The following is a 27,259-nucleotide window of genomic DNA, read 5'->3' as shown; positions in this document are numbered from 1 at the left end:
CCACAGCAGATACTCGTGGGAAGGGCCTTGAAAAGCCTGGAAACTCAGCAGCTCCTGCCTCCTGCAGCTCCCATTAACCCGTTCACATGAATCCCCGCTGAAACACAGCCTTTGGCCAAGTCCTGATGGATTTTGCCTCTTTTTTCTCCCTCCTGATGGTGATGAATTTTGGAGGATCTTTAATTTCAGTCCATCCCTAAGAAATTTGGCTGTTTTGGCCCCAATTCACCCCCACGGGCAGCAGATGCAGCAGATGCAGCCCCAGCACGGGGCCATGGTGGGATTTGGATGGGATGGATGGAAGGACGGATGGATGGATGGATGGATGGATGGATGGATGGATGGATGGATGGATGGATGGATGGATGGATGGATGGATGGAAGGATGGATGGAAGGATGGATGGATGGATGGATGGATGGATGGATGGATGGATGGATGGATGGATGGATGGCTGGAGGCTGGCTGGAGGGATGGATGGATGGATGGATGGATGGCTGGCTGGATGATGGATGGCTGGATGATGGCTGGAGGGATGGATGGATGGATGGCTGAACGGATGGATGGCTGGCTGGATGCTGGATGGATGGCTGGCTGGCTGGCTGGCTGGCTGCTGGCTGGCTGGCTGGCTGGCTGGCTGGATGGCTGGCTGGCTGGCTGGCTGGCGGGCTGGCTGGCTGGCTGCTGGCTGGCTGCGTGATGGCTGGCGGGCTGGATGGCTGGCTGATGGCTGGCTGGATGGCTGCTGGCTGGCGGGCTGGCTGGATGGCTGGCTGGCGGGCTGGCTGGATGGCGGGCTGGCTGGATGGCTGGCTGGATGGCTGGCTGGCTGGCTGGGCTGGCTGGCTGGCTGGATGGCTGGCTGGCTGCTGGCTGGATGGATGGCTGCTGGCTGGCGGGCTGGATGGCTGGATGGATGGATGGATGGCTGGATGGATGGCTGGCCGGATGGCTGACTGGATGGATGGCTGGATGCTGGATGGCTGGCTGCTGGATGGAGGGATGGCTGGCTGGATGGCGGGCTGGATGGATGGATGGATGGATGGATGATGGATGGATGGATGGATGGATGGATGGATGGATGGATGGATGGATGGATGGATGGATGGATGGGGAAACTTGGATTCCACTTGGAGGAAAGGTGTCAGAGCAGAGCTGGCCGCTGGGCTGGGATGTCAGTGCACCCACCTGGGCATTCCCGGCCAGGCAGAGGCTCCTGCACTGATGCCCCCGCACATCAGGACAGGGCTGGGGGTGATGCTGCAGAGCCAGGCTGGGAGAGCTGGGAATGTTCACCTGGAAAAGGGAAGGCTCCAGGAAAATCTTAGAGACCCTTCCAGGGCCTGAAGGGGCTCTAGGAGAGCTGGAGAGGGACTGGGGACAAGGGATGGAGGGACAGGACACAGGGAATGGCTTCCACTGCCAGAGGGCTGGAATGGATGGGATAGTGGGAAGGAATTGTTCCCTGGCAGGGTGGGCAGGACCTGGCACAGGGTGCCCAGAGCAGCTGTGGCTGCCCCTGGATCTCTGGCAATGCCCAAGGGCAGGTTGGACACTGGGGCTGGGAGCACCTGGGACAGTGGAAAATGTCCCTGCCATGGCAGGGGTGGCACTGGATGGGCTTTAATGTCCCTTCTAAACCAAACCATTGCAGGATTTTATGCCCCAGGAGGGTTGGGAAAGTGTGGTTACATCCCATGGGGGAAGGGTTTTGCCAAGGCTGCTGCTCCTCCAGGTTGGGGGCACAGCCTGAGGTGCTGAGGTGAGATCACATCTCTGCACAAAGGGTTTCAAGATGCCAAGGAGGTCTGGGAGTGTGGAGTCCAGCAGTTGGGAAATTCTCCATGGAGGAAAACTCTTCAAACATAATTTTTTTAATACTTTGGATTTATCAAAATGCCTCGTTCTGATTTTAGCTTTTTCCATTTTGAAGAGGGGCCAAGGTCCTATCACAGTGTGTTACCACACAGGGTATAACATTTGCAAGAGCAAAATGAAAAGTCAGTTTGAACTGGAAAATCATGGCAGTGTCATGAAAACAAAGGAAACGGGACATTATGATGTTGTCAAAACCTTTTTTCTCTGGTTCCTTTCAAAATCAGCTTCCAGCAAAACCAGCAGGATTTTATGAGGCATTTTAGTTTTTGGCAGAGCCCCTGGCTCTGGCACAGCAAGTTTGTGGTGCTTTCTCTGGTCAGGCTCAGACACTCTGAGCCCCCATTCCTGGGGGGAAAAGGGGGTGCAATCTGTCCCCTAGCCCTCCCCACCCCTTGGGGGTCCCTATCTGCCCCCCATTTTCAAGGCATTTAAATAACCTACAAGTCAAACTCCTACAACATTATTTAAGTGTCAATACTTCATTTTGTGTTTTAACCCCTGTGTTCTTCTTTTTTGATCAGGGATGCATAAAATACTAGAGATTAATAAAAGAAAGAAGCAGAAAGTGATGATATTAATTTTCCTTATGGAACACCTGGAGTTCCACAGTCAGGGTTTGGGCTCTGCTGATGCTTTTGAGGGGGCTGGCAATGGCAGGGATGGTCCCTGTCCCCCTTTTTCCCCCATCCCAGCTGCAGTTTGGCTTTGGGAAGAGGTTGGTGCCCTCCTGGCCACCCACGGTCCTCTTGGGCCCAGGAGGATTTGGCTGTCTGTCATACCTGGGAGATCCATGTCAGATAACACTGGCAGGCTTTCAAAAGCTTCTCTCCAGCTTCCCTGCCAAGACCTATAGGATGTGTTCCAGAGCATCTCCCAGGAATGTTTGTTATTATGACAGGCAAAAAAAAAAAAAGGAGGGGGTTTCAAAAAAAAAAAAAAAGGCAGTGAAAGAGGACATTGCAGTTAATCACAGCAATCCTTTAATCACCACCATTACTATAAATGGTACGTGCATTGTGGCGGGCACAATCGAGGGCTGTGTTCTGGCTGCCCACGTTGGGGCAGGAGCAGGAACAATGTGCTGCTTTTGCAGGGGCTGGGATGGATGGCATTCCGGTGGAATGGGGCTGCTCCTGCATACCTGTGCCCGTGGAGATGCTGGGCTGCTCCAGGGCCCATGAAAGCCCCATTGTTCTTGCTGCCATGTTGCACACTCCATGATTACAGAGCCTCGGATGAGCGCTGAGACGTCGCTGCTTGCAATAATAACCTATTCTTAGCTCTAGCAGTGCTATATTTAAGATTTATATATATTTAAATGCTGGTAATTGCACATTTGGGACATATTGTAATTTGGGTGACAGCTTGGAAAGACAGTGGTGGGAAGAAAAGCATCAGCTGCATTTAGGGAGGTGAATCCTGGGGTCACGCAGGGCAGGGTGATCCGTGGGGATTTCAAACAAGGGTTGGGACCTCTCTGGAGCAGCCTCAGGATGGGCAGGGATCCCACCAGGTTTGGAGATCCATCCCTGGAAGTGTCCAAAACCAGGTTGGACAGGGCTTGGAGCAACCTGGAACAGTGGAAGGTGTCCCTGCCCATGGCAAGGGGTGAAACCAAATGGACTTAAAGGTGCCTTCCAACCCAAACCATGATTCTCCGAGATCCAGGAAATCCCAATTTCTACTTCCACGTCTGAAGCTGATTGGTTTTTTGGTTTTTTTTTTTTTTTTTTTGGTACCCCTTTTGTGCCTTTTCACTGTGAAAAAAGGCATTTCCCTCCCACAGCAGGGTGTTGGGTGACTTCAGCCCAAACCGTGGTTCAGGTGTGAAACCTGGCTGCAGTGTCAGGGGCAGTAAGTCCCTCACAGGTTTTGTAGGAGTTTTTATATCCTTAGCCAGGCAAGCTGCACATTTCCCCCTAAAATGGCAGGGGAAAAGGAGCTTTGTCCCTGGTCCTACAGGTCAGAAGGGGCAGAAGTGACCCCACAATCAAAAGACCTATTTACATTCTGTGTTTATATTGGGGCAAACATTGGTGGCACACAGCTATGGATTTTAAATGGAGTATTTGATGTTGCACTGACTAGGCTTGCTGTAAAAAAAAAAAAAAGGTAATCTTCATCCAGTAGATTAAAATTATGTTCTTGGGTGGATTAAGGCAGGTTTGGGGAAATGTGGACAGAAATTTGGACAGAAGCCTTCGGGTATGGAAAAAGCCACCAAAAGAGTCCAAGAGAAAAACTATGAACATTCAGGTTGCCTAGGTTCTGTTGGTAGAAATAATTTCATTTATTTGGTTTTGGGTGTTTTTCCCTTAACTGATCAACTGCTGGGGGATTAATTGCCCGGATTAATTTTTGCTTATTAGTGAAGCCTTCAGGCTGGCCCCAAGCTTTTCCTCCAGCAGGTTCCCACCGACCCATGCCAGGGTGGGGGAAACTTTCCCGCATCCCTGGGATGGAGCATGGATGGGCAAAGCCGTCCTGCTCCGAACCCCGGGACTCGCTTCCCTGGGCGTGCGGGAACGGCAGTTTTATAGGGATTGATTTATTTATTCTGTATTCGGGGAAAGGTTTTTTGGGATGGGTCCCCTCCCCGCGGTGCCGCTCCCCACGGGCACTGTGTCGCCGTGGGCAGGGACATGAGGCCGCGGCTCCCCTCGGTCCCAGCAGAGCTGCTGGTGGCCCGGGCCGGTTCAGGTCCCCTCGTTCCCCCGTTCATTTCCCCGTTCGTTCCACGGCCACAGCCCCGGCCCCGCGGTGGCGGCGGCGGACGCGGGGACCGCGCGGCCCCGGGGCCGCCGTTCATTCACGGCCGCGCCGGGCTGGGAGCGGGGCGGGGCCCGAGCCGCGCGCCGGCCAATGGGAGGCAGCGGCGCCGCGCGTCACGCGGCCGCGGGCCAATGGGAGCGCGCCGGGCCTGAACTTTTGCCACGGCGGACAAGTTGATACATCGCGGGGGTGTGTCCGGCGCGCGGCCCGCGGGGGGGCGCGTTAACCCCCGCGCTGCCGTGACCTACTTTCACCGCGCCGCGTTCGCCCACCCCCCCCGCCCCGCTCCGCCGCTCCCCGCGGGGCGACCCCCGCCTCATCCCTCCCGCCGGCAGCGCGGGGCCGCGCGGGGCCGGCGGCGGGCGGGAGCGTGGCGGCGCGGGGCGCGGGGCGCTTTAAGCGGTCGGAAACCCGAGCCGGTGTTTGCGCAAGGGCCGGTGCCGCGCGGAGCCGCCGGAGTGTCTAGACTGGCACATGATGGGCGGCAGCCAATGGCGGCGCCGCTCGCGAGGGGCCCCGCGCGCGCGCCCCGGCCACACAAAAGCCGGCGAGGGGCGGGCGGGCGCGAGCGGGCGGCGGCGGCGGCCCCGGGAGCCGCGCACGGAGCGCGGGGACCCGCCGGACCGGGGCCGCGCCCTGCGATGCGGACAAGGGACGCGCTGACAACCGGCCTGTGCTGCGGGCTCTGCTGCTGCTGCTGCTTCTTCGCCTTTCTGATTTAATTTTTTTCCCTTTTTTTTTTTTTAATAATTTTTTTTTTTTTTAATACTATTTTTGGCTGAAGGGATCCGACGCCTCCGAGGAGCGGCCCCCGGCGCCGGTTCCCCGCCGGGCGGCACCCCCGCGCCGAGCGCGCTTCCCCGGTCCTCCCCACCTTGTATGGTGGAGCGGCCGCGGGGCGCAGCCGTGCGCTGCCCCGGGCTCCCCCCGGCCCTCGCCCCCGCCGCTCCCCGCCCGGCCCCGCGTTGGCAGCCGATGTAGGGCACGGCGCGGCGCGCCCGAGCCCCAGCGCCGCCACGGGAGCGGCCCCCGCGGCGCCGTCTATGCCCGCGCCGCCCCGCCGCCCCCCCCATGGTGCGGCCCCGCCGCGGGCCGTCGGAGATCCGCTGGGCAGCAGCGCCGCGGGGAGTCCGGGCTGCTCCGGGGCTGCGATGAGATAGAGCCGGCGGCGGAGCGAGGAGCCCCGCGGAGGAGGGCGGGGGGCGGCGGAGAGCGACGCGACCCCCGGCCGCCCGCGGGTCGTATGTTCAGGTCCAAACGCTCAGGGCTGGTGCGGCGACTTTGGAGGAGCCGCGTCATTCCGGACAGGGACGGCGGAGATGGGAGCGCCAGGAGCGGCCACGACCTCGGAGCCACCGGCAGCTGCAAGATCGCGGAGAAAAGCCCCTCGGTGGAGCTCCGCGCGGTAGCGCGCAGCCTGCTGCTGCGGGAGGCGGAGGAGCGGCGCGGGGCGGCGGGCGAGGCGGCGCCGCGCGGGGACCCCATGGCGGAGCGGCGCGGGGCTCGGCTCCGCGCCCCCGGCTCCGCGCCGGAGAGCGACGGCCGGACCGTGACCTGCTGCCTCTTCTCGGAGCGGGAGCCGGGCGGCCCCCAACCTCCCCCCACCGCCGCCCCCGGCCCCGACGGCGCGGCCGACGGCGGCTCCCCGGAGCGGCGGGGCCGGGAGGCGCGGGCGCGGCTGCTGCTGCTGGAGCAGGAGCTGAAGGCCGTCACCTACTCGCTGCTGAAGCGGCTGAAGGAGCGCTCGCTGGACAGCCTGCTGGAGGCGGTGGAGTCCCGCGGGGGGATGCCCGGCGGCTGCGTCCTGGTGGCCCGCACCGAGGTGCGCCTGGGGGGCCTGGCGGCGCCCCCGCATCTCCTCCTGGGCAAGCTGTTCCGCTGGCCCGACCTGCAGCACCCCGCCGAGCTGAAGCCCCTCTGCGAGTGCCAGAGCTTCGGCGTCGCCGACGGACCCACGGTCTGCTGCAACCCCTACCACTTCAGCCGCCTCTGTGGGCCAGGTGAGCAGCGGCGAGTTGGGTCCCCCCCGGCACAAACACGCAGCGATTTGGGGGTTCGGGGTTTCTGACTCCTTTCTGGGTTTATCCGAGCCCTCGTGGGCAGCGCTGCCCCGGCCCCGCGGTGTTGCGGGGATGCCCGGGGGGACGCGCCTGCCCCGGGGTCCCCGCCGGGCATTCCCCCTCTCTGGGAACCAGCGGTTCCAGTTGTGCGTAAAAAGCCCTTTCTCTTTATTGGTTTTTTCCCCTTCCCTCGGAGTTTCCCCGCTCTCCGGGAGCCGGACGGGCGATAATCGGCGGCTCCATCCCGCTGGCGCCAGCCTGGCTCGCTCGTATCGGAGCCGGGCGGTCACCGCCGCCGGCTTAAAGCCGCAGGCGCTTCGGGGGGGCTGCGGGGATGTCCCCGCCGCGGAGATCCTCGGACCCGCGGGGATATCGGGGGCTCCTGCAATTCTCGAAGGTTTCTCTTTTTTTTTTTTTTTTTTTTTTTTTTTCCACCGTGGGCAGAGATGAGCGTTTTCAAGGTGTGGGTTTGGGCTTGTTGAGGGTTTTTCGTTTTTTTTCAGTAATACTCGATCCATGTCAGCAGGGAATGGTTACATGGAGCAGAGACATGTTGGTGTTTGAGGTGCAGAAATGGAAATAATATTTAATAGGCTGTACAAAAACTGTAATGAAAATGGACAGCTGGATTCCCAGTTCCAGAGGGCAGGAATAGATGCGATATTGGGAAGAAATTCTTCCCTGGGAGGGTAGGCAGGCCCTGGCACAGGGTGCCCAGAGTAGCTGGGGCTGCCCCTGGATCCCTGGAAGTGCCCAAGGCCAGGTTGGACATTGGGGCTTGGTGCACCCTGGGATAGTTGAAGGTGTCCCCTCCCCATGGCAGAGGTGGAACGAGATGATTTTTAAGGTCCCTTCCTACCCAAACCATCCAATGATTCTATGCTGACTGTCCTTTTTTTGGCAAGAACTTTGATGTTATTATTTCTGTTGCAATCTGGGCTCCTGCCTCACTTTGCATCCCTTCTTTCAAAGAAACTTCTCTTCTGGGCGTTCTTCTCCCGAAGGTCGCTAGAGGCTGGAGGCAGCTTTTTTACTCCAGCTGGAGTTGAGCTGCGTTTTTAGGAACAGGGCATTTCTTGTAGAAACGGGAGAAATTTCCCCGTGTCTTTCCTGCAGCCGTGCTGGTTTTCCCAGCGGTGAGCGGCTGCCAGCCCTGTGCTGGGAGTAGTAGAAAGTAGAGCTGTTATCAAGTGGCTCCTTATCACCTTGATAACGGGTGACTGTGCCAGGACCCCACCCGCGCCGGCTGGGCGCTGGTAACCGGAGCCAGGAGAAGGCCTTGATGCCCTTTTTGCACAAGTGGCTCCCTACAGGGATCATCCTGTTGGTGTTTCCCACCCAGTTTGCTGTGGGGTGTGAAAGTTCTGGGGTGCTTCCAACGAGTCCCTGGTGACAGCAGGTCTGGAGTGGGACCAGCACAGCCAGGTCTGGCTGTTACCTCCACATGGGGACATCAGCACCTTTATTTTTTGTATTTTGGGATTTATAATTACCCTATGAGAAGAGCACCCTGCTCCCTTAGGAGGAATGGGGAAGCTTTCCTGAGAAGCAGTAGATGACCCCAGAGCATCACACGGGGGATGCTGAGGTGGGGAGCCCAGCTGGGCTGAGCTGCAGTTGCTGGCTGGGTGCTCTCAGGTCCAGGTGGGGGCCGAGGAGCCCTCCCGTGTTTCCCTGCTCTGGGGTCTGTGTGGTGCCACTGATGGACTTCACAGAGCAATTTCTCACTGGACTCGGTGCCTGCTCAATGCTGATACAGCCCAGCTGGCTGCACACTCAGTTTTGGCAAGTTACTGTTCAAGAAACATCACTGCCATACTATGGAAGGGGAAAAGAAACCCTGTAATCAAGGCCTGGAGTTTCCCCGTGGTCTTGACCCTTCTGAGAACAGCGAGAATGGTTGAATGACCTGGTTCACCAAGGCACCTCTGAGGACTTGCTGGCCTTGGAGCACATGGCTGCTCAGTGCTGCTGCTCGGGAGCAGCCGAGCTCGGGAGCTCTGTGGGATGGATTCAGGGTGAGGGGGATCATGGTGGTCTCTGCTCCTGAGCCACTTTAGTGCCAAAGCCTCTTGGAATGGCTTGGTGGCTGAAGCCAGCCTGGCTCTGGTGCCAGCCCTGTGTGCCAAGAGGAGCCTTCTCACCACCCAGTCCTTCTTTTCAGTGCTTGTGAAGTGTTTGGGGAGCACTTGTCAAGCTCTGTGTGTTGGAGTCACCCGTGGAGGATTGTCTCCCAGTGCAGATGATGGAAATGGGATTCCTGGGGAGCAATTTGATGTTTTGTGTGACTCATTCTGTTGGTGTCCAGGCACAGATACGGGGCAGAGGGTGCAGCACTTTCAACAGCAAAGCCCACTTTGAAAGGTCAAGGTGGAACTCCCATTGTTTCCCATTGTTCAAAAATTAGGGAAACCCTGGTCTCCAGTTGCTTCCAAGTGTTTTGTTTTCCACTGGGTGTTTATAACCTTGGAAGAGTTCCTCCTATCCCAAAAGAGAAAGCAGAGGGCTTGTTGATAAACCGAACACAGCACTAACCTGAAGTTTTGTTTTTCCAGAGTCTCCACCACCTCCCTACTCTCGGCTGTCTCCTAATGATGAGCAAAAGCCACTGGGTACGTGTTTTGTCTCTTTTGATCCCCGGGGAACTCTTTCATGGTGCAGCCCCGGTGCTGGTTCTGAGACAGCCCTACCTGGCACGCCAGGCAAAAGCCAACAAGTCGGGGTTTTATGGCTGCTCATTATTTCTGAGCAAGCATCAGCTGACAAGTTTTAAGAAGTAAATGGATGCCAGTTTATCCTACCAAATTACCGTGTAGACACATGCATATTTTCCAAAATAATATGAAGCTCTATTTTTAATGAAGGCGTAATGAAAGGTTACCAGACGTCATGTTTTGTCTGCGTGTGTAATCTGCGGGAGTAGGAGCTCCTGGGTGCCATTTCCATAAAGGCCTGGCTGTGCTGCTCCATGGAGGAACCAGCTATTACCCTTCCTCTGCTCCTTACAAAGAGATGGAAAGTCTTTGAAACTCGGTGCTGTGTCATTTCTGAGCGAGGTGTCACTTCTCCTGGGGAATTATAAAAGGTTTTCCAAGCAGAGCTGGTGAGAGCAGCTTTGGGGTGGCTCGGCTGGGTGTGGAGTGCAGGATGCCGGGTGCTGGCAGCCTTGGATCCTGGTCCTGTGTGCTGCACACGGGCCTGGAGATGTTTAGAGCTGGCATCACTGCATCCTCACCATCCTTTCTCAGCCCTGCTTCTTTATTATGCAATTAAGTGGGAAGCAAAGATACAGGAGCATGGGAGGGAAGGCAGGAATCCCACATCCCTCTTGGATTTCTTGCTGGGATCGATGCAGCTGGGGCCTTTCTGCCTTTATCCGTGGTCAGTGATTTACTGGGGTTTATGCCCGGGGGGAGCTGCTTTTGCTGCCATGGGGCAGGGACAGGGAGGAGACAAACGGGGTTTGGCAGGGATAGGAGGGGACAGCAGTGCCTGCCTGTCCCACCCAGCCCCGGGGGAAGGCAGGAGCTGCCCCTGCCAAGGTGAGTCCCTGCCCGGCCAGGCCCGGGAGCAGCTCAGCCATGTGTGCACCCCGTGCCCGGCTCCTTCATCGCCACAGGGCTGTGACCAGAGCAGCCTGCAAGGCCAGCTAGGCTGCTGGTGGCTTTTTTCTTTTTTTTTTGTTAGGTGTGGAGGCAAAAAAAAAAAAAAGGAGTTGTCCCTCCCTGCACTCCCCCTTCCAAATTAATTCCTTTTAGAAACTGCTTGTGCTGCAGGGAGAGATGATAGTGGGCGACACGTGACTTTATTAAAACAACAGCCAGGGGTTGAAATTTGCTTCACTGGCTTGTTTGATTGGAAAAATAATAGTTAATCTGTGAGCAAACAGTTGAGCACTTAATTAGAGGGGTGTAAGCAAGAGAGAATAACAAAGACTCTTAACTTGTTAAAACAAAGTTTCCTTCGCTTCAGCAAAGAGGAAGGAAGGAAGCAAGAATAAACAGCTTCAAGAATTTTAATGGTGATAATTAAGTATAGTAACTCTGACTTGTTTAGAGGCTTAATGTAACTTTATCCAGTAAGCACCAAGTTCCTACTTGTTTGATCAACTTAACTGGAGTTATTTTTGTGGTCGAGGCAATTCAAACTTTGCATTTGCCTGGTGGAGCTACCAAGTTAATGGCTGCTTTCTGGCTCTGCAGAGTTTCTCTCTTGGGGAGGTGGTGGGAAGCCCAGCAGCCACGGGTGCTCACGTAGCACTGGCAAACACAGCAGGACTAAAAATGCTTTTTTTTTTTGCTTTTTTTTTCCCCCCAGATCTATCAGATTCCACGTTGTCTTACACTGAAACAGAGGCTACAAACTCTCCCAACGTCACGCCCGGAGATTTCTCAGGTTGGCAGCTCTTGGTGCTTTCCCCCTCCGTGGGGGCTGGTGGTGGGGCAGGACAGCAGGAGGGGACGGGGGTCCTGGCCCTGCTCTTGGCTTGTGCTCTGGGTGTGAAGAGAAGGACACAAAAAGCAGTTATTTGAGTTGGTTTTCCAAAGAAGTCTGCTCTGCATGCTGTGATAAGATGCTGTTTGTGGGGTGAGCGGGGACCTTTGGAGGTGGCCACAGGACCACGTGTGTCCCGTGTGGAGGCCACCAGGATGGATCCTGGGCTGTGGGGCTGGGCTGTGGGCCCTCCCCACTTCCATGGCAGGGCAGTGGGGCCCTTCCAGAGCTGCTGCTGTGGGCAGGTTCTTGCTGGGACCGTCGGGCTGGTGTTACCTGTTGGGCCCTGGCCCCGGGCTGCACTCCCTGCCTCCATGAGCAGGCTCCCAGCTACGGAGCCATTGAAGATCCCGAACAAAGCTTGGCTTAATTAGGTCCTGGTTTTTGCTCTGCCCCACCCTGCAACCTTTCATTCACTTAATGGGGCTCTGCAAGGCCTGGGGTGGTTTTCCCTGACAGCAGGTAGAGTTGGGGCTGTCCTTGGCTCAGCACATCCCACACCTCTGTCCCTGGTGTCTCACCCCGGGCTGGGGGCTGACTGTGTGTGACAGGAGGGGCCTGGCTGTAGGACCAGGCTTCATTTCTTTGCCTGGTTCATGGTCTGAGAGCTGGGATGAAGGCAGACTAATGTTTGATGGGTTTGGTGGAGCTCCACGTGCCTCCTTCAGCAGCTGGGGTGGGGCTTGGGCACCTCTGAGGCTCCTGGCTGGGTTGCCGAGCATGTGGATGGGGTGTGCTGCTCACCTGGGGATGCTGTGAGTCAGGGGAGGTGCTGGAGGGGACCTTTGGGGTACTGGTCCCTTGGCTGGGGCGTTTCTCTTCATTTTCTTCCCTTGCAAGAGTTCGTGGTCAGTTTGGTGAGAGGTTTGGACATTGCTGGGGGTGTTTAGGCTGATGCCAACCCCAAAGGGTGTTCAAACAGCACAGGGTCGGTATCATGGCAGGGTGGCACGTTGCCCTCTGGGCATTTTCCCTGCCCCTTCTCCTTTCAGGTGTCCCTGGGGTTGGACCCACGGCTTTTGTTGCATTGCCAAGTGCAGGGAACAGTTGATAGCAGGACTGGGATCGTTCAGCCTCGTGCTCTAATAAATATGTGTTTGCAGTTCCTCACAAACATTCCTAGGACTGGATGCACATCCCTAAAGCTCCCCGTGCCCGTGGCTTTTGTTGTAACTTGATAATTGGCATTAATTACAGCAGCCAAGTTGGAAGATTGGGGTTCCTGGAGATGTAATGGTTTAGCTTCCCTCATGGCTCAGTCTTTATGGGACATCTGGTGGGTTTGCTGGAAAGAAGAGAGATTTTAACTTTTCCTTGAACAATATAATGATAACATGTGACCAAGATTGTGCTGAAACCAGATCCCTCCTCTCCCCCTGTGCTGTTTCCAATGGTGTAACTTTTAATAAGAGTCTGGGGCTGGGTGATTTATTTTTCCCCAGTGCTCACGATTGCTGAAAGAGGATAAGAGCCCTGCTGAAGTTAACCCATACATGTCATCACGGGGAAGTACAAGGGAAAAACCCACTTAGGCTCCAGTCTACCTGCCATATTTCAGTTTGTTTATTCTCCATTTCAACTCATTTAAAAGCTCTGCTTGAAGTGTAGGTCTGTGGGAGTGATACACAAAGCACATGGTCTTCCCTGCTTCCTCTTGTGTACTCAGTGTGCATTTAACTTGTCCTCCAAAAATAAGTACATTTTGGATCTAGCATCAAGCCACTGCTATTTATTGGCCCAGCTTTGATCATCAAAAAGGCTTTTCCTACTAAAGCCACAAAATTCAATGTTGTGTAACAAAGAGAACCATTCTTCTCCTGTTTCTCCTTTACTTGATGAACTTCTAAACAGGAGGTTTTAGAGTGAAGGCAAAAGATGATCTCTGTCATATGTGTTAATTTAAAAAAAAAAAACAAAAAACAAATCTCTTTTTGAAGTAAAACCTTCCATGGCTATAATATTGCCCTTAAAAAGAGGGAAAGTGTTCAGAGAAATGCCAGGCTGACTGTAAAGTTCAGAGGAGCAGTCAGTGCTAACAGAAGCACAAGCTGTGGGTGGTTGGTTGGATGTGACCTGGATCCCTGGATGATACCCCAGAGCCCTCTTCATCTCCTGTTCAAAGGAACAGAGTTGTTTGTGCAAGGGTCAGTGTCCAGCCACAGCTTCTCCCTTGGAATGGGGATGCTCCTCTTTTCCCAGTGAGGTGCATTGGCCTGGGAAGATCTGGGTTGGTGGGAAAAGGCACTTGGAAGTGTCTGACCCCACAGTTTCCTCCTCCTGAGCTCAGGCAGTGCCACATTCAGCACAAAGAGAGCTCCATCTTCTCCTCCTTAGATTCCTTTCTGCCTGGGGAGCAGAGCTGAGCAGAACCTGCTGTTTGGGGTTTCTATTTGAAGCCCAGGTGGTTCCCTGGCCTGGGTTGAGCCTGTCTGTCCCCCGGGAGCCAGCAGAGCCTTGGCCAGTCCTGGCGTCCCCGCGGCTCCCGGCGGGGCTGGGGAAATACCAGGGAAAGGGCAAAATCCAGCAAGGCAGGAACAAAAGCTCAGCCTCGTGACTCATAATTGGTGGAACATTTGTAGTAATTTTTTTTTCCCTTCCCCTCAGACTTGGCTCCTCCAGCACATGCCAAGAAGCTGCTGTACCCGTTAGACTTGCCAGGCGTGTGGAGGGCTGAGCCTCTCTGCAGGGATGGGGTGGGATGGAGCAGCTGCCCTGGGCTTTGGGATTGCCTGCCTTCCTCTGAATCCCACAGGGCTCTCCCTCAGTGGCCCTGGGAGGGACCATTTCTGAAAACCCATGGAATAGCCCCATTCCTGTTGAAAAAGCCCCGTGATGAGCCTTGGGCCAAGTTCTTGTCAGTGGTGGCTTTAAATAGGGGAGGGCAGGTGGGAGAGCAAAAGGTGGCCTTGCATCTGTAGGTCTCTGTGCTGACTTGACCGTCCCCAGGAAAGGTGCTTGTTTGTTTTCTCCAAAAATAGTTGTTTTGGTTTTTTAAAAAACTTTGAAATCACTCCCCACATGCTAAAACTCTCCAGGAGTTTCAGCTCTGGTGAACCCGTGTGTAGCTGAAAATGGGCATCCTAGAGAAGAAATGTTGAATTGGTGGTTTGTTGGAGGAGGGATGAATTCTGTCTTTGCTCCAAAGCAGCAGCAAGGTGTTTTCCACCTGGAAGTGGAAGCACAGGCATGAATTTATTCCCAGCAGCTCTGCTGATGTCCAGAAGGTGCTGAGCTCCACGTGGAGATGAGCTGTGCTTGGTGACTGATGATGGTGCAGAAAAGCTGAGAATTAACAGAGAGAAAAAAACCCAGAGGCTGAATGGGCAGGAGCTTATTTAAATTATTTCTGATTGTTTTTTCTTTTTAAGATGGGGCAGTTTTTGCAGGGCAGTGGTGGGGCTGGGAGCATTGGATTTGGGGAGCAGGGTCCCTGTAGCACCAAAGGGAGGAAGAAGGCAGGAGCATCCATCCCAGCTGGTGACTCAGCCCTGCTGAGGTGATGCCACAGCTCCAGGCGAGAGCCAGAGGGTTTTTTCTGCTTCCAGCAATATTTAGGATGAACTTAAGGAAGCATATTTTAAAACCCACTGAATGGAGAAAGTGAACGTCTCCCTTCCTCTCCCCCCCAGAAATAACAGGCTGCAGGATTTATGCTAACAAGGAAATTTATGAAGATCCTGTGTGTTAGGAGTAGGAAAAAAAAAAAAAAAAAGAAGCCCATTAAATCTGTCAGGCGGATGTGTGTGGCAACTGGGCAAACATTGCCCTTTCCGGGCTGGGGGAGAGGCTCTGGAATTACCTGTTCATAGAAAAAAGGGTATTTTTGTCAGTAATGGGACAGCAGTTTCTTCTGGGGGGAAATGCTGGGTTTTGAGGACAGACTCAGTGACAGCTCTGGGCTGGGGGCTGGGTCTGACCCAGCACCACCCTGGAGCCTTTTCATCCCCTTCTCCCCTCCCTTCCTGCAGAAACAAATCCTTTTAAAAAGACACAACGTAGCTGTGCATCCAGTGTAATCACAGACAGATGTTTGTTTGGGCCAGTAATGGTTTTGGTTTCTTTTTTTCTTTCTTATTTAACTGTAGATTTGCTGGCTTGTCTTTCCCTGTGCAGTCTAGAACAATCAGGGTTTGGCTAAAAACCTCTCCTGGTCGGAGGAACGAGCCCGTAGCCAAGAGCTACTTCTTTGATGCAAAAAAATACATCCTGGAGGTGCTTTGTCAGATGTTTTTATATTAAACAGCTTTCCTCCATAGTTTCACTTTGCCAACGGGAAATAAAGTGCATCTATTTTCCAGTGTGCTTCAGAGAGGAATTCTCTGCTCGCTGTGGAGGCCTTTCCCACTTGGCTGTGGATGGCCATGGATGTTGGAACCCCCATGGGAGAGCCTCAGAGCAGCAACCTGCCCTCCCTGGGCCTTTGCTCATGTGCAGCTTCTGGCCCTGCCTGGGGCTGGCATCAAAGGCAGCTTCTGCAGCTGTGGGGTGAATCATGGATTAATCCCTGAAGGGGAAGGTGGGGAGGCTCTGGGAGCTGCTCCCTGGGCTTTCAGGGCTGTCCCTTTCACAGAGGTGCAGGTGTGCTCCTTTCCTTTATAGAAAGATGTCTGTCTGGGGTGGTGATAAACCCCCTGGAGCCAGGGAGTTTATGGGAGGGCAGGGGGTTTTCCAGATCCCATTTGTGCTTGCCGTGGTGGGGGGCTCAGGTGGCAGCTCCTGGAGTTCTGCCCTTCCTTTGGAGCAGAAGGTGGAGGGATCATTGATTCTGGGGCCAGCTGGGCTTCTCCTTGTGTCCAGATCCTGGTGATAGCAGAGAGTTCCACCTGAGAAAATCATGAGCAGATGAAGAAGCTGTTCAGAGCATTGAGCAAGCAGCAATTTAAGAAACTTTTTTTGAGAAGTTAGATGACTTGCCAATGGAAGAGAAGCATCCTAGATCAAGGCTGGAGGGAGATATTACCTGCATGTTGTTGTTTTTCCATTAAAACCCTGTGGGATAACTCAAGTTGGGCCACCAAACCAAGAGCTGGGGCACTGAGCTGTCCCAGAGCTGGTGGGTGGCCATGCCTTGGTGGCAGTGGACCTTTGTGGTGCCACCTGTACCTCATGTCTTGTGTGCAGAGGTGGCTCCATCCGTGCAGAGCATGGAGCTCTGGCAATGCCTGTGCAGCTGTAGAGGTGTTCCTAAAGCCAGTGACAGCTGTTTGTATAAAATACCCCATGGGTTATGGGCTTGTAGTGCAGGGCTCAGCCAGGACAGTGGTGTGGAGAGGGGAAGTTAATCTCATACAGGCTGAGGAATCACTGAGGAATTTGCTGGAGGTGGGAAGGGGTGGTTTGTGCTGAAGGTCTCCTGAGGAGGGGCATCAAGGTTCCTCTGAGGTTTTGCAAGGAGCAGCAGCCTCCCAAAACAGCCTGACAGGAGGGCAGGTGTCTCCTGGACTGGGAGGTGGAAAATGTCCCTTTGTTGCTAAAACCACCCAACAGCTTCACTTTAGAAATGAGGACAGTCAGAACTGTCCCTAAAAATTCTGGGCAGCTGGAGTTGGGCCTTGTTCAGAGGAAGGAAGGGGAAAATCCAAACTGGCTGCCAGAGCCTGGGGATCATCTGCCTGGAGTGGCACAGGCTGCACAAGGGTGGGAGAAGGTTGGTCTTACCAATATTGGTAAAACCCTGTGCCTGATGCAGAGATGAAAGCTGCTCTGCAGATGATGCCTCTGTTGTGTGTACTCACAGATCCAGAGCCCCAAAGGAGAATTTTCCATCAGGGATCCAGGCAGGATGATGCCCTGAAGGGAAGGTTCCATGGGCAGTATTTGGGAAGCATGGTTCCCCTGGAGGCAGAACCTTGAAGTCCTGAGTATATTCCAACAGAGAAGGAGAAAGTTGCTTTTTCTCCCTCTGTTACCTAGAACTGGGATGGATTTTCACAGCTAGCCTGGATGTTTTCAACCTAGAAGTTCTTGGAGAAAGTACAAGACCCAGATAAAATATGTTTTTGTCTGTGGTTCATTGAGTAGTTATGGCCTTGAATCACAGAATAATCACATCCCTCACTTCTCTGAGCACCTAGGCATCACTCTTTAAAAAAAGAAACATCAGGAAGTAAGGAAGTTACTTAAAAGTAAATTAGTTTAATCTTTGTAGCCTAAACGTTACATTCTTGGACCCTATTAGGGGTTGGATACGACTTTCTAGGTAGTAAAAGTTCCTTTGATGTAGCCCTGGTTGTGTCCTTTAAGCAGCATGGATCCTGTGGATCCAGCTTTGTTTGAACTTTCCTTTTTCCCTGTGCCTGTGTTTTGCTTTTTAAAGGGATTTGCTGAATACTGGACACAGTGTATTTATGACCTTTGAAAACGGTGAATGTTTTGAAGGAGGAATTTTGGCTTCTTACAGGGGACCTGTAGAGAGAGGCTTGTGTTCACAGTCCCAGTAATAGATTTTTTTGTGGCACTTTGATGAGTGAGAGGTGTTTATAGGCTTGATTCATAACTGAGTTACCAAGGTTTTCCACGGAAATAACTTATTAAATGTGTGGCGCTCACCGGAGCCATTGAAGTCTGGAGATTTGCTCTTCATCAAAGGCACCTCCTTCCCTGGCCTCCAAGGTCTAACTCAGCATTTTACCTCTGGAGGATGCTCAGACCCAAAAGGGCTGTGTGGTGTGGGAGCTCGAGCTGGCTTTGGGTAAGAAACTTAAAAAAAAAAAGAAATTTTAAAAAGGCAAACTGGAAGGAGGAGGGGGAAAAAAACCCTCAGGAAAAACATCCCCCCTGTCATTGGGAGCTGCTGATGGTTAAACCTGGTTTTCTGGAACACTGCTTGTTTGTGTGGATTTTACTTCTCTGCTCCACAGCTGAAAAGTCCATCCCTTCAGTGCTGCTGAGGGCTTTGAAGTGTCCCGAGCCCCTGGAAGCCCAGGTTCAGTTTACTGGCAAAGGAGACTCAGCTCTTTGTGCTTCCCAAGAGCCTGGGGCTGTGATTCCCAGCTCTGCCCCAGGGTCCTGCTCTTGGCTGGTGGTGCAGGAGGGGGGACATTGGCTCACTGAGGTCCCACCTGGCTCCTGGGGGTTTGGGTTTGTCCCAGCTCTTGCTCTGCCCCTGCTCTGTGCCTTTCACTTGGTTGATTCATCACATCCTGGTTTGGGTTGGGAGGGAGCTTAAAGCTCATCCTGCTCACCCCTGCCTTGGGCAGGGACACCTCCCACCATCCCAGGGTGCTCCTTGGACACTTCCAGGGATCCAGGGGCAGCCACAGCTGCTCTGGGCACCCTGTGCCAGCTGCCCACCTTGTCAAAAAGTCCTTCTGCAGGTTTCTTGTAGCCCCAGAAAATGGGTGTTTAGCTGGAAAAAAGCATCACCCCAGGGCAGTGCTGGGAGAATGGAGAGGGGAAGACGTGCAGCACTGGGGTCTGGGCTTGGGCTGCTCAGGACTCTTGGATTCCTGTTTGGGTGTGTTTTTTGTGTAAGAACAAAAACATTTCACATGGAAATGCCTGTCTTGGCTGACCTCTGGCAGGGCTGCTAATGCTGACTGGTAATGGCCTTTGCAGCTCCTGGAGCTGGAGCAGGGATCAAACAGCTCTGGCATGGAAGTGCTGGACTGTGCTGCTGTCCCACCACCCCTCTCCCAGAGAAGCTTCTCCTTCAGGGACAGGCTGGTTCCTCATCCCAGGCTTTGGATATGGGAAAATACGTGGGGGGAAAAGCCACCAGCATCAGGATATAAGCAGAATTAAACCCAAAGCTCCTCTCCTGCCCCAGCACCTCCTTGATCAGACCCACACCCCAGGTTTCCTCCTCTTTTTTCTTTTTGTATTTTCCTAGTTTAATTCTTTAAATGGCTGAGAATTGCCTCTGATGTCCAGACCTGAAAACCCTCACAAAATCCAGCCTGTCCCTGCCTGCCCACAGGGATGCAGTCCCTGGCAGGGAACAGGCTCAGGCTGGGGTGCTGCTCCCTGCCCTCAGCATTTTGCCTTTCAGGTTATACAAGCCCATGTATGAAACCTGCCAAAAAAAAGTCAAATCCCCAACAGTGCAAGAGAGAGGGATGTGTGGAGAGTTTGTTTTGCCCTTCACAGCAGTTCTGTGTTCCTGGGGGGGGATGCAGGAGGTCTTTGCTGAGGGTTCAAGGAGCCCACGTGCTCCTGCCCTGCAGCATCCCCCAAGTGCATTCCCAGAGCAAAAGCTGGAGCAAAGCCATCCCTCCCTTCCCAACAGCAATTCATGGAAGTGCCCTGGTGTCACATTTGCTGTCCCAGCTGGACACTGCTGCTCTGCTGGCCCCACTGCAGCTTGGCCACGTCCCCACCTGGGCTTGGAAGAGCTGACCTCCCCTTCCTGTGCCTGTGTTTGGTTTATGGCTTTGGAGATGTTCCTCCTCCTGAGTGCTTATGGCAGAAGGATCAGGCTGCCCATTCCTCCAGGCTGGAGAAGTTGGAGTCTTCAAGCTGCTGCAGGGGCATCTCTTGATGCCAGGGATACTTGGGCAGGATTTCTCACAGTGGCTCCACGGAAGGGCGGGAGACACAACTGTGTTGGTTTTATCTGTGTATTCCATGAGCAGAAGCAGAACTTGCCAGCAGAAAGGCTATTTTTCAGCTCTTTCCATTTATTAAGGTCTCATTTGCTAAGATATTTCCATGAGAGAAGCCAAAGAATGTTAAAGACTTGAAAAAAAAAAGTGCCAGCTGCTTTGTGCTTTCACAGAGTGATGCAAAGTTGTCTGTTTAATCAGGGAAAAGGTACCTCAGGAACTGCAGCACCTGGTGCTGGGTGAGGAGTGCTGGGTAAGGCCCTGGCACAGGCTGCCCAGGGAAACTGTGGCTGCCCCATCCCTGGAAGTGTTGGATTGGGCTTGGAGCAGCCTGGTCTCATGGAAGGTGGGATGAGATGAGCCCACCCAACCCAACCCAACCCATTCTGTTCCTCTGATGAGATCTGATCAGACTCACCCCACCTGTCTGCAGAGGTTCCTGCTGGGATGGACGTGCTGTGCAGAGCACATCCCTTTTCTTCCCTTTCCTCTTTCTTTTGCCCTCCTGGCTGCTCCAAAGCCTGGCCTGTTGCTGTTCCTGAGCCTGGAGCTCACACAAGGCCCCGTTTGTGCGAGCCCGCGCCGGGAAGAGCCAAGTTTGTCCACGGGGAAGAATGAGGCACTTGATTCATCCCCCCCATGTGAGGCTGTGGGGTCTGGGAGCATCCCTGTCCTCCACAGGGAAGGCAAACACGGGCTGTGCTGGTGGGAACTCCCAGGGTTCTGCTTTCCCTTAGTCCTGAATAAATGTTGCTCCTTTGGAAGCACTGCATCTTCCCCTCAGCTCTGTGGCAAAGGCAGCCATTGGGCCCTGATTTTTTGCCTGTTTATTTTTTTGTTATTTGTTGCTCTGTAAACCCTACAGTGAGAGCTGTAGGTAAAATGAACTATAGTTCAAAAAAGGTATCCAAGCTATGGATCAAAAAAGCTATAGTTTTTTTCCCAGCATTCTTCTTAAGATCCAGAGGAGTAGTGATATAGCCCAGCAGGAGCTGTCAGCCTGGAAGTGTTTAAGGCCAGGTTGGATGGAGCTCTGAGCAACCTGGTGTGGTGGGAGGTATCCCTGCCCATGGAGGGGGGTGGAACAGGATGATCTTCAAGGTCTCTTCCAACCCAAACCATCCCATGGTTCTGTGATCCAAAGCTTTGCCAAGTCTCACAGCAAACAGTCGCTGGTGCTTAGGAAAAGCTCAGGCTCTGAGGTCAGATCTGGTTGGGTTTGTCTGGTGCAGCAGCTCGGGGTATCCAGCTGTGGAGAGAAGGGGCAGATGTGAAATTGGGCAGTTTAATGTCCCAGCCCCAATCCTGCCCTATAAATTGTGTGTCTGCAGCTGCCACTGAGGGCTCAGGCTGCTCTGCCACAGCTCTGATCACTGTAAAACTGAATCCAGCAGGTTTTGATTTGGCCTGTGCTGGAGAACTCTTTCTGCTGAGGATTTGTGAGGCCCTGAAAGCCCAGCAGTGCTTCCAGAGAGGCTGTGGGTGCTGGCTGGGTGCAGAGCAGTCCTTGGTGGCAAGGCCAGGGCTCAGTTTCCCTCAAGCGTTGTGGAGTTGCTTTCTGAGATCTGCAAAAAAACCCCAACAGAACACAAAAAAAACCCAACAAAACTTTATGAATCGACCAGGAAGCCAGTAAAAATTAGTAGTAACAAGCTGATTTCAATGGAAATGGGTTTGCTGCTCTGCTGGCTGCCAACCATTTATGAGACTGGCCGGGTGCCGGGTCCAGCGCCGCATCCCTCACCCTCCTGCTGCTGGAAATCATTTGTGACTCCAAAAAAATAAATAACACTATTGTGGAGCTCTTTTTATGGCTGGGGCCTGAGCTGGGTGGCAGCTCTGTAGTTTGCAAGCCCTGCCTGGGGGCTCTCTGCTCCATCTCAGGTGGGTTCCTGTGGGTTTGCAGGGTGCAGGTGAGGACGTGGGATGGGAGTTGTATGGGTGGGATGTTGGATCTGTTCCTGGGTCTGATGCAGGGAAAAGCTGGGTCAGTGTGGCTGTGCCAGTTCAGAGGTGTTGGATGCTGTTGGGTGTTGTGCCAGCAGAAGTTTAGAATGGGTATTTGGGAAAATTTCATGCCCACAAGGGCTGTCCAGCCCTGGCACAGCTGCTCAGGGCAGTTGTGGAGTCACCATGCCTTGGGGGGATGTAAAAGCCATGTGGCTGTGGCACCTGGGGACAGGTGGAATGGTTGGAGCTGCTGATCTTAGAGGGCTTTTCCAGCCTTACCCCTTCTGGGATTGCTCCTGTCTCTGGTGGGGACATCCCAGCCCCCCAAGCCCCAGGGTGGTGTCCCAGGAGTCAGGAGCTGGCTTGTACGGAGGACCCAACCCCAGAATGGACTCGTTTCTGCTTTGGCTCACCTTTAAATGGCACAGGGGTTCCCAGCATGGGAATTCATCTGGCTCTTCCATTTGCACCAGGCCTGTTCAGTGCTTGCACAAAGGGATGTGTGTGACTGAGGGGACTTCCACCCCCAGCAGAACGAAGAAATTCCTGGGAGAGTGCAAACTAAGGTAATGATCCTGTGAGTTCATGGAGCCGCTCTTCCCCCATTCCTGAGTTATTTGAATGGAAGGGAAATGTCAGCAGAATTATATTTTTTAAAATAAAAAGTCACTCACTTCACAGGTTACAGACTAGGAGCACATTGGGCAGCTTCTTCATCACTGGAACAAGAAAATTAGAGTCATTCTTTATTCCCCAGTAATTACAGGCACATATTTTGAAATCTCTGTGTCTTTTCCATGTTGGATCGCCAGTGCAGACCTTCAGAGCAGGATTGAATTCAGCTGTGCTTGAAAGGGTCGGTCATTTGAGACTTCCAACATTAAAAGATCTTTGCAAATTAGTTTTGCTCTTGCCATGCTGAATTTGTTTGTGTAGAAAACCTCAGTAGATTTGGTATGTGCCTGTCTTTGAAGGGCTCTGCTTCAAAGGCTGCAGCTCTGGGTGTTTTATGTGCTGAGCTCTGCAGTCCCCCGAGCTCTGCTGCCTCGCTGGGAAGTGTCAGCTCATGTTAAACCTGCAGGAAGGAAAAGCTGAGCGTGGCTTTTCAAAGCTTTCAAGGAAACTGGATGCCCTGGGCTTATTCCTGTAGGAAATGGGTGCTGGAGCTGCATGTGCTGGTGTGTGTCATTGCTACAGCCCCAAGAATGGTTCTCTCCATGGCCCTTCCCTGTGAGTGAGGGAAAACCTGTGTGTGTTGGGAGAACTGGGGATAGTTGGGCCCAGAAAATTCAGCTGAGGTCTTGGCAGTGAGAACCAAACACAAGAGGTTGAGTTGGACTAGAGCTAGTATTCAAACAAAGGTAAACAGTAAAAATAATATTGTGAAATTTCCTGATTCTTGGCTTGAAATCTGGGTTGTGTTTTTTTTTTTCCAAAGAAATTGAATCTCAGAAGGGAAAATGGGAGAACCTGTCTTACATCCTGGACTTGTGCATGTTTAGATGAAGATCAGGTCTGTCACCAAACAGGTTTAGTTGGAGTGGGGCTGGAGCCCTTTCCCCTCCAGCCTGGTGTATCCATGCACATCCCAGCGGACAGCACTGTGGAGCTGATCACTATAAAACACAGGAACAGTGAAAAAAACCCCAGAAAATGGAAGGTGCTAATGGAAGGGCTGAAGGGCTGTCCCAGAGAGGGGCTGTCTGCCCAGCCCAGGCTGTGGAAGGTTTTGGTGAGTGCATTGTCCACTGTGGGAGCCTTGGGCTGGAGGGAAGGAGCTGCCCTGGCTGGGTGCATGCAATAGGACCAATGCAGGTTTAAATGAGGACAAACCAAGCAGCACCAGGACATTGCTGGGAGCCAGCAGATGATCCCAGCTCAGCCTCGGGCCGGATCGCTGGCGCTGCTTTCTCTGCTCTTCCCCCTTTGCTCCCTCTCATTGAGATTTCGACACAATATTATTTTAATCCCCATCCTGTCGCCCCTCCTCCTCCTCGCTGTGCCCTTCCCTGCAGGCTCTCTCCCCCCATGCAGTCTCAGAGGCTCTCAATGAGAACCAGCTGCCTCCCAGAGCCCTTTCCCCTCGCAGCGGGGCCGGGCTGGCACTGGGTGGGTGGTGGCTGCCTGGCTCTCCCCCAGCCCCCAGAGCTGTTCCTGCTGCCTCTGTCCTCTCTCAGTGGGGTTGGTACCCCTGGGGCTGCCTTGGGAGCCATCCCACCTTGGAGCATCCTGGGGTGGGGCACAGGGAGCCCCCAGGTTTGGGATGTGCCGTGGCCCTGCCACCCCCAGCCATCACAGCACAGCCCTGCTGGGATTAGAGGTTGTTAAAATTTGGCTTTATTTGTTTCTCTCTTGTTTCTGTGGGTCAGGCTGCCTCGGTGCACGTCCCTGGGCTGAGTGTTTGGTGTGTGTTGAGCACAGGAAGCATCTCCTGGGATTTGGAGTAATGATTTCCACCCTGTTCAAACATCCAGGAAGGTTCTAGGGATTCAGGGGGTGCTTCCAAGGCAGGCAAGTGACTGAAATTGGTTCAGGCATTAATAACTCACATGTGCCAGCTGCAGTAGGTACCAAACTCCTCACATCCAGCCTTCAGTGGCACAGGGCAGTGGTGAGGGTGGGCACAGGCTGGTTTAACAGAGGGAAGGAGCATTTCTGCAGTGCCTGGGTGAGTGCAGCCACCTGAGGGAAACAGCACAGGCTTGTCTTGGAGCTTCTACTCCTTATTTCTCCTTTGAAGTTGTGCTTAATGCTTGTGTCACATGAATGAGCTGAAGCAGTGTGTAGGGTGTATGAAGAGCAGGCAGCAGAAATGTTTTTCCAAAGTGCTGTGTCTTTATCCTGGATTAGTGGTGGCACAGGAGTGAGACTCTGGCTCCTGCTGTGAGTGGTGCAGTTGCACACACTGGAGGTTTGGTGGTCTCCAAACTACAAAGTCAGCAGTGAGTGTTGAATGCAGATCCACTCCCAGCCTGGGAGCATCAGCTTGGATACCTTGGATTCATTCCCTGAGCTGTGATGCAGCAGACTGTGATGCAGAAAGAAATTCTCACCAGTTCAGCATTTCACAGCTTCCAGAACAGAGTTTTTCTGACTAACTCAACCCAGCAGGTCCGTGAGAAAGGGGGGATGAGACAACACTTCCCTACATATGCCAGAATTCCAGCGTGGCCCTTGGAGAGCTGTGGCCACGGCTGCCTTCCCCAGGTGCCACCCAGGCTGGTGGCACTCCCAGAGCAGGGGGGGAAATCAAGGCTGGCTCTTTGGAAATGCAGCCACTCCAGCGCTCCCAGAGCGGTGCCTCTCTGTTTGAGTGAGGTCCTGGGTGTTTATTTGAGGGAAGAGCAGCTCAGCCAAACATCCTGCTTTTAAACTCAGAAAGATGCCTGCAGCTCTGTTTGTGTGCAGCCTCCAAGTGCTGGGCTCTGGGCATGGATGGGATTTGCAGGGAGGGCTTAGGAACAGCCCCCCGTGTTTCGGGGGTCCTGCTGCAGTGGAAGCTGGGATTTCCTCATCGTGGCACTGGAGAGCTGCAGCACACTTCCACCAAGATATCCAGTGTCAGGCAGGGAGCTGGATGTCCTGCAGGGCTCTGAAAATCCCCCTCCCCAAGCGGAGTGTTGGAGCTCTGAGTTTTGAGTCAAAATAAAAACCAGTGGGAAGTGCCAAGTTTGGGGGGGAATCTTGGTTTTGGGTCAAAACCGCTGTGGTTTTTCCCCCCCTTGTTTCAATCCCAAGCACAGCCCTGCCAGAAACTTGGCTCAGCTTCCCCAGCAGAATTAGGGATGTATTTATGTTTCGGGGTTTGTCAGGAAACCTGAAACCAGGTGAGTTTGGCCAAGGCCAGGCTCTGGCTGGGACAGGGCTGCGAGGAGGAGCAGGACAGGGATGTGCCTCAGGGAGGGCACAACCAGGACTTATTTTTGTAGACATTTCATAGCAACAGGGCTAAAATAGAGTTGTTGCTCTGCCTTCTCCATTGCATTGAAAGGAGACCCTTTTTCTGCTGAGCAGAGCCCCTGTGGTGGCTGGGATGGGGTTCTGGGTTGGTCCTTGAAACTGCAGGAGAAGTTTGTGGCTGCTCTTGGTTTCAACCAATGATTCTGAAATAATGGGCTCATAATTAAGAGTTTTAACTTCACCCTTCCCTTCACAGCACAGCATTGTGCTTTTCCAGCCCCTGACATCCTTCAGTTATGTAGGTGTAGCTTAATGCCACCACTTATCCATCAATTCTGTGTCTGCAGGTAGAACACACCAATCTATTTATTCTCACAATCCATTTCCAGCTCCATTTCCTATCCAGAGTCATCCAGGCAATGACACATTGCCCTTTAGATTTGAATTTCCTTAGTGAGATGTTGCTTTTCCATGTGATTAAAGAGCTAATAATGTTTTAGACCATTTTGATGGTGTTTGGGTAGCAATTCTTGCACTTAATCTCAGAATAATACAGAAGTCCGTGTCTGAGGTGGTTTTTTTAGATACTTAACTGCAGCCAACAGGGAGGAAGAGCCAGTTGAAGGGCACAATTCATATTCTCTCTACAGAGCAGGGCTAAAACAGGTCAGATAACTTGTGCCCCCATCATTCCCTGCTGAAGAGTGCAGGTTGGAGGGTCTGGGCTTGTTCACATGGGTTTGGGGTGCTGTGATTTATCCTCAGATCAGCTGAGCCAGCAGAGAGGATTTGGGTGGTTGTGAGGCACTGGAAAAGAAAGAAAAGAACCACTATTTTTAAAAGAGGGAACTGCAGGATGTTGGCCACTGGAACAACCAGCAAAGTCCTCCGTGACTTCCCCCAGCACCATCTCCGCTGCTTGGGAGCGTGATGTCATGGGCAGAAAATAGCCCCGTTGTTATCAGAGTAAAAGTTGAATTTCTTGTAATCTCTGCCTGGGCTGCTGGCCCTTCCAGCCCTCCCTCAGCAGGAACCTGTGAGCACACCCCCAGCCCCTTCCTGATTGTTTTTCCAGCCCCATTACACAACAGCGCGTTTGTTTGGATTTGCAAATTGGTCCCGAGCAGTGTCAATAGCTGGAGATACACACAGAGGGGAACGGACTTTATTTGGGTTTTAGGGCCTTCAGAGTGAAGGGAGCCAAAATAAATAGGGAGTTTTATCCTGGGCCGTGTTAGCCAAACAGCCCTGGGAGCTCCTGGGGAGAGGTTCAGTGCAGAGCAGCAGGGATGGAACCGCCAGGGACCCCGGAGTGCCGGGCAGGACTCGCCACTCGTGAATGTCCCCTTGAGCCTGGGCTGTTGTTTTTATTCCTTAATGATGGATTTACAAGGAAATAGGGACATCAGGGTCGGCAGCAGCGTGCTGGGTGACTGAGCCCAGTTATCTTCTGGCTTTGGAACCACATTTTGTGTATCAAGCTCTGTCCTAGGAGAAATTCAGATTTTCTTTCCTCTGCTACTGCTGCGTCGTCCTGCAGGAAAAGCCTCACCAGCATTTCCATTTTTAATTGGCTCAGGGCAGGTTTATCCCCATTTTTCCTGGATCTCTCTGCAGTTGCTCGAAGCTTTGTGGCAGGGCTGGGAGAGGCCAGGTCAGAGCT

The 27,259-nt window shown here is 53.5% G+C and overlaps 1 protein-coding gene across 1 annotated transcript in view; it reads left to right on the top strand.

Annotated features, from left to right (window-relative positions):
* The first annotated feature begins 5,767 nt into the window (after positions 1-5,767).
* Positions 5,768-27,259, top strand: part of SMAD6 (SMAD family member 6) — a 37,765-nt gene continuing 16,273 nt past the window's right edge. The window contains exons 1-3 of the mRNA XM_018914094.3: positions 5,768-6,649; positions 9,265-9,321; positions 11,027-11,104. Of these exons, the coding sequence (XP_018769639.3) occupies positions 5,893-6,649; positions 9,265-9,321; positions 11,027-11,104 (892 nt within the window). The 5' untranslated portion in view covers positions 5,768-5,892. The remainder of the gene's footprint in view (positions 6,650-9,264; positions 9,322-11,026; positions 11,105-27,259) is intronic.

This window comes from Serinus canaria, chromosome 10, assembly GCF_022539315.1.
Source record: "Serinus canaria isolate serCan28SL12 chromosome 10, serCan2020, whole genome shotgun sequence".
NCBI classification, from domain to species: domain Eukaryota; kingdom Metazoa; phylum Chordata; class Aves; order Passeriformes; family Fringillidae; genus Serinus; species Serinus canaria.
The sequence above is the reverse complement of the archived record's forward strand: the minus strand, read 5'-3'. Positions and strand labels throughout refer to the sequence as shown.